The 11,415-nt window shown below is 38.7% G+C and overlaps 1 protein-coding gene across 1 annotated transcript in view; it reads right to left on the reverse strand.

Moving 5' to 3' along the window:
* Positions 1–2,983, reverse strand: part of LOC109067012 (XK-related protein 4-like) — a 52,571-nt gene extending 49,588 nt beyond the window's left edge. Inside the window, exon 1 of the mRNA XM_019084025.2 lies at positions 1,837–2,983. Coding sequence (XP_018939570.2) covers positions 1,837–2,516 — 680 coding nt within the window. The 5' untranslated portion in view covers positions 2,517–2,983. The remainder of the gene's footprint in view (positions 1–1,836) is intronic.
* Between the last annotated feature and the right edge of the window lie 8,432 nt (positions 2,984–11,415).

The raw sequence follows: 11,415 nt of genomic DNA on the forward strand, positions 1-11,415 counted from the left end.
CTATAAAAAACCTTGTGCAATGGAAAGATTCCATGGGTGTTAAAGAATCTTTATTTTTAAGATTGCATCAAAAACTTGCTAGTATGTCGACCTGAAATCTATGTATGCATGCAGGTATATTCCTTTGAATTAAAGGTCATATATAAACGCTTGTAAAAAACAAAAACAAAAAACAAAAACAAAAACAAAAAAAAAAAAAAAAAGGAAAAAGAAAGAAAGAAATACTTTTATGCAAGGCTTTCTCATTCCCACAGTTAGGATTTTCTCTTCACATTTCTATGGGGATACATTAATATGTATACATCAGTATATGACAACTACACCTAGACCTTCACCTTACACAATCAAACTCCAATTCTAGCACTCAGCCTGACATATTTCCTTTGTTGAATATCAAGAACTTAACTAGCAAAGCAAGCTATTTTTAAATTGCTTTGCTTTGTGAGATGTCCCCAGACTGGTGAACCTTTTGCACAGTGCCACGTGCAGCGCATGTCTCAACAATCCTCCCCCTCTGAGAGCACACAACTGCACAACTGTGTCAGCTTCACTCCCGTCACCATACATCATGTGACACCGCCAGGATGACACCAAAAGCAAACAAGAAAAAAAAAAGAAAAGGAAAAGCAGGAAACGATCCTCCAAATCAGCCACTTCAGAGGAAGCAAAATGATACTGATGTTTTACGAAAATACTCAGGTTAAGTGCTCAAACGTTCAGAGTTGGGCTGCATTGGTGTGGTTGTGGCCTAGTTTGTGAAGGCTATTAAGTCATTTCATTCAGCTTTTCCCTTTTATTCAATTAGCAACTCTCGCAGTGCAACATTCTTCAAACTCAGAGCTGACTGGACACAAATATAGAAAACTGAAAACCAAAGCAGCTGTACGATAGCATTTGGAAATGCCACATCTGTAAGTAACAACAGCACCTTGTGATTTCATAATGGGGTCTTTAAGGCTGATCACAATGTACCTCTTCAATGCAATCACTACTATATATCAGACCACAGCTTTGATGGCCTACTTCCAATATAGCAATTCCACATCCTTTACTGTTTGGACAGCATCCAAACACAATCCTCAGGGTCAAAGACTAAGAGTAAATGGAATATCACTATACTGAACATGCTGATCAGAACTCATTCAGACTTCTGAAGACCCTGATGGGCTGACGCTGTGAAACCCAATAGATTTCCACAATCCTGTGCATTAGCTCTGTCACCGATGTAAGCTTTGAGTACCACCATGGGTAAATTAATGTACTGACCTGCAAAGAGAATACAGTTCCATGGGTAAGCCAATAACCTCATGCACCGTAAGATGCCACCGGGGAAATATTTGCAACTACTTTTCATACAAGGCGATCAATCGCCCACTAATAGTCTTTAGTTCTCTATGAGGTTTATTCTCAATTACATTAATAATGGATTTAAATGGAACGAGTCAATGAATGTCTATTATTCTCATGAACTCTTCAGTCATTCCAGCTTGATTAAATCCAGAAATCTTTTTCATTTTGTACCAAGTACAAACAACACTACAAGTGCCTTCTCTTGTTGCAAGATAGATAAGAAGCAATTTTATACCAGATACTCTACAGTTATGAGCTTTACAGTGAAAACAGGATGATAAATTAGCTCTCCAGCCCACACAATGTGTGTGCAGGCCTTTAAGTGTCAACCATTCCAAACTCAAGAACATGCTTTGAGTGTGTCATTTAAGCACACTGCTCTAAACAAAACAGGTGCTGCATTTTAAAGAGGACAAGCAGTAAATACCCGACCTCGACTCTTCAAATCACAAGTGTCATTGAAAATAAAGCGCTGCTCGAGCTCACCTCCAGATTTGTCCGAGCTGTAAGATGTGAATGACGGACTGCAACAGCCAGATACAGAGGGAACAGGACGCTGAGCGTGTCTTACTAGTCCGGGCTGCGGTAGCGCTGTTGCTGCTGTTGCTTGTGGTGTTGCTCTTGCTCGCTGTGGACGCCTGTCTTTGAGGCGTAGACGGGTGGGCTCCAACGTCTCCGTGCGAAGCAGAGCAGCTGAGCAGCTTCCCGTCCATGTGGGAGCAGTTCGCCGCGCCGCCGCCGGAGCTCTCCTCGGTGCTGAAATCATGGACGAACCAGCGGAAACTGAAGACCTGCACGGAGAACGAACCGAGCACCACAAAAAACAGCGTAAGCCCGAACCACCAGTAGTCGCGGCGGAGGTAATAGTCGACCGAAAGCCAAATATCAGTGCCCACATCCGCGAAATACACCGCGACTGCGGCGAGGATCCACAGACAGTCCCAGACCGTGTATTTCTGCTGCTCCCTGCCGAGGCGTAGACATGTCGAATTTGAGCCACAGCACCGCGACTCCCCGTTGACGAAGTCCGCCTCTCCGGTTCCAGAATCCGGTTGCGATCCCGGGGCGAGCCCTTGAATCGAGCCCGAGTGATCCGAATTCTGCAAAGGCGTAAATGCTACATCGCTCTTCTTCATTTTTAACACCCCGTCGGATTTCGCGGCCATTGTAGCAGCTTTGTCTTCTCACCGTTTTCGCGTGTTCTCCTCGGCTTCTCTATTCCAGGCGCAGAGACACTGGGCTGGGCGACCTCCTCTTCCGCCAGCTACAGCGCCGCCTGCTCATAACAAAGCAACACTTCCTTTCGGTAGCGGGTACGAACCATATGCTCTCCCGTGGCTCCTACTTAAAACTATGACATCATTGCTTTGCAACTCTTCTTCAGGAGCACACCATGGTGTTCAATCTCCAGCTATTGCAGCAAAGCCTTCCGCTAACTCCACATTCGCGCATACAAATAATGTCTACGGCAGCGATGCATTAATGAGGCGACCGCTCGGTTGCTATGGCATTTGTAAACGTGCAGTTTTGAATTCCACCCTAAACTGAACACGCTGTCCACCGGACGCTAGCGGCGAGTCAAAAGTAAACAGGGAAGCGTCCGTTGTGGCGGTTTTTCACGCGATGCACAGCTACTGCAGAAACTTTATTATGCTGAAATAAAATTATTTTGTTTACAAATATCATATATGCATCAGCTTTATTCGTTACATATTAATAACTTCTGACTGTTAGAACAAACCCAGCTCGTGCAGTTTCTGGTCAAATTTAAATAGCTTTTTCTTTAGCAATTATATATATTATATATATTCAGTAAGCGATGCTAACGCAGTTATTATATAATAAATATATTTTGTATACCAATGGGGTTTCCTTAAAGTTTGATAGTTATCCATCCTTTTTACTGTTACTGAAGTCATCGAGCTCACAGCTGATTGGTCAGTGTTAGTAAACGTAATGACGTGCAGATTCCAGATTTCCACTGAAGACAGACTGAAGCCGTTGTGGTGCGTGATCGGTAATCTGCCTTTGTAACATATAGGCTACAAAGCTTTCTAAAAGACATGAATATAGGATGTTTTGACATAAGCTGAAATGAATAAAACGTTTCCATGTTGGCTATTTTCAATAGAAGTTCCCGAATATAAGCTTTATTTAACCTTTAATAAGCTTAAATTAACCTATAATAAAACCATTATCTTCTAAACGCGTCCTCGTCTCGTATAATGGCTAAAGGTTCAGCACCACGGAAAGCTCCGGCTATCAGTTCATTATTATGGCTCATTGTGCACTATGCAGAAGGTCTGCCATAAACAACAAGCCGCGCTGGAGCTCCATATATCACTAAGGACGCTCCAGTGCCATCGGACGTATTGTGCCGGGTGGGCTAACTGGCGTCATTATTGAATTTATTGGCACCCTTGAGTTCGGCGCTGTATTGTCGACACGCCCTCTGCTCGCCGGTTACACATAAAGCGAGTCACTCGCTTTGAAAAACAGCCACTATGACACACACACACGCACACACGCACACACACACACACACACGCTGAATGGTGTTAAGATGTTGTATTGATTCAAGTCTAACTGGGAGAAAATTAGCATATTACACCAGCTGCTGCTGCCAGGTAAGGATCATATGCATTAATGAGGCACATCGCCCACAAAAATACGTTATAAAAGATAAATCAGCAAGGCTCTGACGTACGCAGCTCTAACACTTTGATAGCCCTGAGCTTATTATGCCTCAGGTTTTAAACTTCACATGCTGTTTGGGATTGGGCATTGAAACAGATGGCGTCAAACCGTCAACATTAAGTGGGCTGCCGTGAATTGACTTCAATAATAGACTTGAGAGATGCAACAGAGATGAAATCTTACTAATTAATTACAGCACGGACGGTGCAGCATTTAAGATACCACGTTCTGTATTTGTGTGTGTGTGTGTGTGTGTGTGTGTGTGTGTATTATACACATACACATAAATACACAACGTGATTTCTTAAATGCTGCACCATCGTTTTTTTTCTTATAATTATTATATTTTTACACACACACACACACACACACACACACACACACACACACACACACACACACACACACACATATGTATAAAATAAAGTTGTTGTTTTTTTCTGTAACCATTTACAAAGTGAGCAAGTGTATGATCAAATTGCTGGGGGGTTACTTGTATTCCATACATTGCAAGCTAGTAGTAGCTTTCCATGGTCAAGGACCTCGATGTCCCTACAATAACAGACCGGTGTGCAATCAATAAATCTTTCATTCAATAACATCGTCTTCAGTCGTACTTAAGACTGAACTTAATATAATTTTGAAAATCCAGCGGTTATTTGATTCTGATAAGAAATAATTGCCTAGTTGTATACGGAGTGGCTTTCTTTCATTAGGGAGATATACATACAGTACAGACACAATACAGATGAGCAAGTCAAACCATAATTAGAAGGCTAGACAGAAAACAACATAGTGAGAGGGAAAGTAAGATACGAAATCAGAATATGATTATCACCAGCTCTGGGTTCAGCATAAACACAGCCAGGCTCTTCAATGGCTCCGATACACCTCAAGCTCTGCCTGTATGGTACCTGGACAAGCTTCAGAAAATGATGCCATCTGTCATCATCAGACATGGCAGGGGTAAGCAGCCTGTCGTGACTTGTGGGCAATGTTTTAGCTGCTCCATTTCAGGCCCCACTGACACCCAGACAGCGATCAGATCACCTACACCTCAGGTGTGGGTTTGAGCTGCTGGCTCAAGCTTAGGCTGGTCCTTCTTTTCTTCTGAATGAATAACAATGGCTGTCTGCATTAGCTATTAAGAAGCGTTTGCTGCACATTGGAGACCGGCCTCCCTGTGCTACCTCAATATAATTACAGCTGTCTTCTCTTATTGATCTGAACAGGCTCTTTGTGAAAAGACTGTACCCAGCCATTCATGCACTCGTGCCAGCCGTTTAAAGATTCAATCTTAATGACATCAGCAATCAGACAGTCAGACAGCCATTACAAAGTTCCAAGCTATTGTTCCGGCCCATAAACTAAATGTGTGTGCATTTTGATTCCAGTCAGCATCCTCCATAAAAATGGAAGTCTCAGTACAGGATTATTTCATTAAGGTGTGCATTTAGCATTTATTCCACTTTGAATGTCAGCTGTGTGACATTCAGAGCAAACGTTATCCAGCATACTAGGCTGTCATTACACAGCACTAAAAAAAAATCATGCCAGAGAAGCTCAGCCGCATGAATGTGCTGTGGCACTTTTGCTTCCATACATCAGCATTATCAGGCAGACTTCATCCATCCACGCTCGCTCGCTCACTCTCCCCTTCAGAGCTCTGATGGACACACAAAACCATTATGGCATGTATAAACCTCTAGTTCGAGATCTTTTCGGTCATGACACGTATAACAAAAAGAAGAGAGATCATTGCAACAAGCCGAGTGGAAACATAAAAGGCTGTTGCATGCGGTCCTCTGAGGCATGTGATGCTCTGCTGAAAATAACATCACTTGGATCTTATTGTTATTCACCATTCAGCAAAAACGGAAAGGTTAAATGGGTTAAAGTCGTTGAATAATTTGCTGTAGGCAAACATGAAAGCGCAGTTGCCGTTTCACCGACTATTCCAGGTTAAACTGCAGCCTATAGATTCACAACAGCGCTTCACACAGAAAAAATGCTGCGTTTCTATCAACGTTCTGTAGACGCTTCAACTGTGACATGAATGACAGCCTGTAGTTGCTCAGCAACACACCATAATTTCTCAGGTTTTGTGCATGAGCTTCTAGTGAGACAGCTACCCATTGTGACAGACCCTGGAAGAGATTCTTATACAGTGAGTTGTCAAGCAGAAACTAGGCCACTGGCCTCTGCATGCTTCATAGACAGGCGAGTTAAAATACCCCCAGTCACTTTAAAGCACAGGATGACACATTAGGGCTTGTTCAGCCATCCAAATATGCCGTCCCATTAGAATCTTTACACAACTGAGTTAAACAGCTCCACTGTGAACAAAAGAAGCAGCAAATCTGATACAAATCAAATGGCCAATCATTGAGCTGTAACAGTATCATAGGATTAATGACTCCACATTCAGAACAAAAGTCTGATAAAGTCTGCCATTATGTACTTGTGTACACTTACTGTTCAAATGTTTGGAATTTATAAGAGTATTGACCAATCATTTCTCACCAATCTTTTTTATTTGATCAAAAGTTAGTAAAACAGTAATATCATATTGTTACGATTTAAAACAACAAATTAATAAAACAGTGTTTATATGTAATATATTAAAAAACAATAAAACATTCCTGATGTAAATATCATTATAATATTAAAAAATATTCTAATTTCATTTATTTTCAAGATGTAATTTATTTCTTTGATGATTCTAATTTCATTTATTTTCAAGATGTAATTTATTTCTTTGATGACAAAGCTGAATTATTATCTGCTTCATTTGTGGGAAATTATGATGCATTCATTTCAAGATAATGCTGGTGACATTCTAATATGCTGATTTGCTGCACAAGAAATATTTCTAATTATTATCTGCTTAATATTTTGTGGAAATTATGATGCATTTCATTTCAAGATTTTTAAATTTAAGGGGTTTATTTGAAAGAATAATTTTTTTGAAATAAATATAATGTTTTTTTTAAAAAATTTTGATTTTATTATTTACTTATTTGTTAAATTTGATAAGTAATTGCAGACATTTCTTATTTAATAAAAAATAAAATTAGTATAAGTAATAATAAAATATTACAAAATGTGTTATTTTTTATTATTTTAATGCTTTAGCATGCAATATTAACATATGTAATAACTTTATTATTATGGAACAATATTATAGTATTAACATATTATAGCATACTGACTGTTCATTAATACTAAAGCACATATTATTGCATTATTCTGACCATATTCTAGGTCCCTTAACCCTACCCCATAGCAAACATAACTGCTACAACTTACGTACTTAGTTACAACTTACAACTTACGCCTTACTTACTATAAATATGCAACAATTATGAGGTTATTGAGGGAAAACTCTTAATTAATTATGAATGTAAAAAATAAACAAATCTTAGTGACCCCAAACTTTTGAATGCTATAGTGTACGTATATACATAATACAACTATAAAGCTATGTTGAATGCATAAATCTAGGATTGAACCGCCAAGATGTTGATATAATCTATGCATTTAAATGCATTTCTTTAGACAGTAGCACTGAGTGCATCCACCTCCTAAAAATATCTGATGCTTTCTGTCCCTGATCCCTCTGTCCAAATAGTTCCTCCACAAACACTGAACTAAAGTAAATGCAGCATAGAAAATATTTAAAACTAAATCACCCTTAGACATTTTGCTTTTTGCCTTTTAAATGAGATTAAATTAAACTTTATTATGCAGTACAAATACTGAAATACTGCCATCTTTTAACCAGAAGTGCATACACACTATATGCAGGGTGCAAGTGCAAATGGTATGAGAGTAGAAGGTAAGAGAACAGCAGAGGACAGGTGATATAAATAGAGAAGGTAAAGAGTACAGTGATAAGGGGGTATAAATGGCAGATGACCATTATGGTGGAAATGACTGTGTGCTACCAGTTCAAGAAAAGAGCAGAAATTGGTAAAAGTCAGTATTTATGTAGTAAAAATAATAAACTAAACCTTCTTCATTTCAATTTCCACCCACAAATATAAAGAATATCATTGTGACTCTTGTAAAAATGGAAGTAGCCTAAATGAGAACCAGGGATTTCAAGCTTCAAAAAAAAAAAAAAAAAAAAAAAAGCTCCATCAATGTATCATAAACGAGGCCCATAGCACATCAATATAACATCTGTAGCTTATTGGCAGACATTCCAATTGAAAATGTTATTGACCCCTTTCTTTATATGTCCAAAAAACTGCTGCTGAATTCATATTCCTACACATTATGCCTCTGCTCAGCTCACTGCATTGGGTTCCCACAGCTACACTATTCCCATCTTATAATGCAACCATCATTCTGTATCTTTACTGTCCACAAGCCATTATCAAACCCTATAGCCTGTGACCATTCTTAATGGGACTTTGTGGACCAACTTCAATTTTTGACTCATCTAATTATGCAATTTGTATCTATCACTGTCGCTGCAATGTTTTGCGATTATACTGGTACTTCGTTGTTAATAGAACAGTATTAGTTTTAATGCTTGGTTTGTGTCCTTACGTACTGAAGTAATTGCCACAAATTTAAATGTATGCAAAAGTGCAGATAAATGTAAGCACTAAGACATAAATGGCTTTGGAAATATGGCATCTGCCAAGAGTGTCAATGTAAACGTAAATAAATCACACTTTCACTTTTCTAAAAATAATCATGCTATAGTTCAACATGTAATGCCAGCATGAGGTACATCCATATGACAACAGTTTATAGAAATAAGGGTGAGAATGTGAACGAGAAAAGGGCAATAACGAATTCTATAGGTTCGTTTGCCACATGCAAATGCTACTATTTAATTTTGTTATTTTGGTTGGTTTGAGGGATGTAAACACTGTTTAATATTTTTAATGAATATGCTTTTATTCAGCAAAAATGCATGAAATTGATTAATCGTAAAAAGTTACAATATAAACAACATTAATAATATACAAATTATACTGTTATATATATATATATATATATATATATATATATATATATATACACACACACACATATATAACAGTGAGTGTATCTATGTATGTACACCTTGTTATATATATATATAACAAGGTGTTACAATCCTCAGAGATTTTGGTCCATATTGACATGATAGCATCACACAGTTGCTGCAGATTTGTCAGCTGCACATCATATGATGCAAATCTCCTGTTCCACCACATCCCAAAGCTGCTCTATTGGATTGAGATCTGGTGACTGTGGAGGCCATTTGAGTAAAGTGAACTCATTGGTCATGTTCAAGAAACCAGTCTGAGATGATTTGAGCTTTGTGACATAGTGCATTATCCTGCTGGAAGTAGCCATCAGAAGATGGGTACACTGTAGACATAAAGGGATGGAAATGGTCAGTAACAATATTCAGGTAGGCTGTGGCGTTTAAAGATGCTCAATTGGTACTAAGGGGCTCAAGTGACTTAAATCCCCTTTCTTCCCCATTCTGATGCTCGGTTTGAACTTCAGCAAGCCATGTTCACCACATCTAGATGCCTAAATGCATTGAGTTGCTGCCATGTGATTGGCTGATTAGCAATTTGTGTAACCAAGCATTTTTGCAGGTGTACCTAATAAAGTGGCAAGTGAGTGTGTGTGTGTGTGTGTATATTGATATACTGTACTGTATATGCATGCACACATATATATAGTACAGCCATAAATGAATACTCTTTACTTAACAAATGTCAAACCAAGTGGTTCTTATTTGAAAAACATATCAAACTCACTTTTCAAACAAAATATATATATATATATATATATATTGAAGGCATGTATATATGTATAAGTATTATTTAGGACATTGTAAACGAGATGGAAACTGACTTGATATCTACTAAATATCACCTAAATATCAACAGATTAATGAAAAGTGAAAGTAAATGATCATAGATGTGATGTAACTGTCCAAAATTGTCCAAATACTTTGTGTGGCCACTGTATACTAACAAATTTTCATGCTGAGTACTTACTGTACTTACTGCTGGCAGTGTGGTCCATAGTCCTGCGACCCACGGTCAGTGCACCGGAAGAAATATGTCAAACCACAACTGGGCACAGGGGACAGCACAATTCATTAGCTCAGCCCTAATTGCCATGGCATTTCAAAATGAAACATCATCATCTGTAGCTAAATACAGAAGGAGAAGAAGCCACATGATTGAAACAGAACGGTCTTGTACAGCATGTGTGCAAATGACATTTGTTAGGGAGCCATTTAAGACACTATATTTAAACCTTGTCACGGGTGAACAGCCGCTGTAATGGGAATCATAATTTGACTCAAACTCAGTGGCTTAATTTGGTGGAAAACGATTTGTCATTATGCCGCATAACATCAGGCATCTGCGATAATTACAGAAATTCTCACATCATCATGTTTAAGGTCCATATTCTCAGACAGCTGTGTTTGTAAGGCAATAAAAAAGAGTCCCCCAGCAGAGTCAGTAGCTCATCCCATCTCACGCTGAGATTGGCAGGTTACGAGGTCCTAGTGCTTGCAGTGCTCACATGAGAGTAACCAGGCAAGGTAACCCTGAGACCTCCGGGTGTGAAAATGGGTACCCACCGCTCCTATTACTAAGTAGTGGTTTGAGCACATGTACATTTGGAGAAATGGCTTTGCGTGCCAAGCTCCCCTGCAGCGACAGTGAGACAGACAGAGCGAGGGAAAGGGACAGACACGCCTGGATGGTCAGAGCCCCGGGGAGATTGTGCAAGGTTCAAGTAGGGCAACAGGAGGAGGCAGCCTGGCCTTGATGCAGTCCCTGTAGCTCCTGATTCCTGGAGAGAATCCTGCATCAGTTGAAACTAAACTAGTTTCTATTACTTGGTGATCCAAGATACATGGTGCACTCTTGATGCTTTATGTGTCACAATCTTTAAAGATTAATAAAGACTGATTTGAAAAAAACTGATCCTCTCAGGCAGCACAAAATACAGTAATATAGTGAAATAATATTCTAAATATCATTACAATTTAAAATAACTGTTTTAAGCTGTTATTTGTTCCTATTTTAACTGATATTAAAATGTTGTTTATTCCTGGATTATAGCTACTCCAGTCTTCAGTGTCACATAATGCAGTAGAAATTATTCTAATATGCTGGTTTGGTACTCAAGAAACATTTGTTATTATTATATAAAAATTGATCCCTTTTTAGGATTCTTTGATGAATACACAGTAAAAAAAAAAAGGAAAAGAAAAAAGAAATAGAAATGCATCCTTGCTAAACAAAAGTATTAATTGTTAAAAATAAAGAAGAAAAAAAAATCTTACCGACCCCAAAACTTTTGAATGGTAGTTTACAAACTATCACATTA

Source organism: Cyprinus carpio, chromosome B2, assembly GCF_018340385.1.
Source record: "Cyprinus carpio isolate SPL01 chromosome B2, ASM1834038v1, whole genome shotgun sequence".
Classification (NCBI taxonomy): Eukaryota; Metazoa; Chordata; class Actinopteri; order Cypriniformes; family Cyprinidae; genus Cyprinus; species Cyprinus carpio.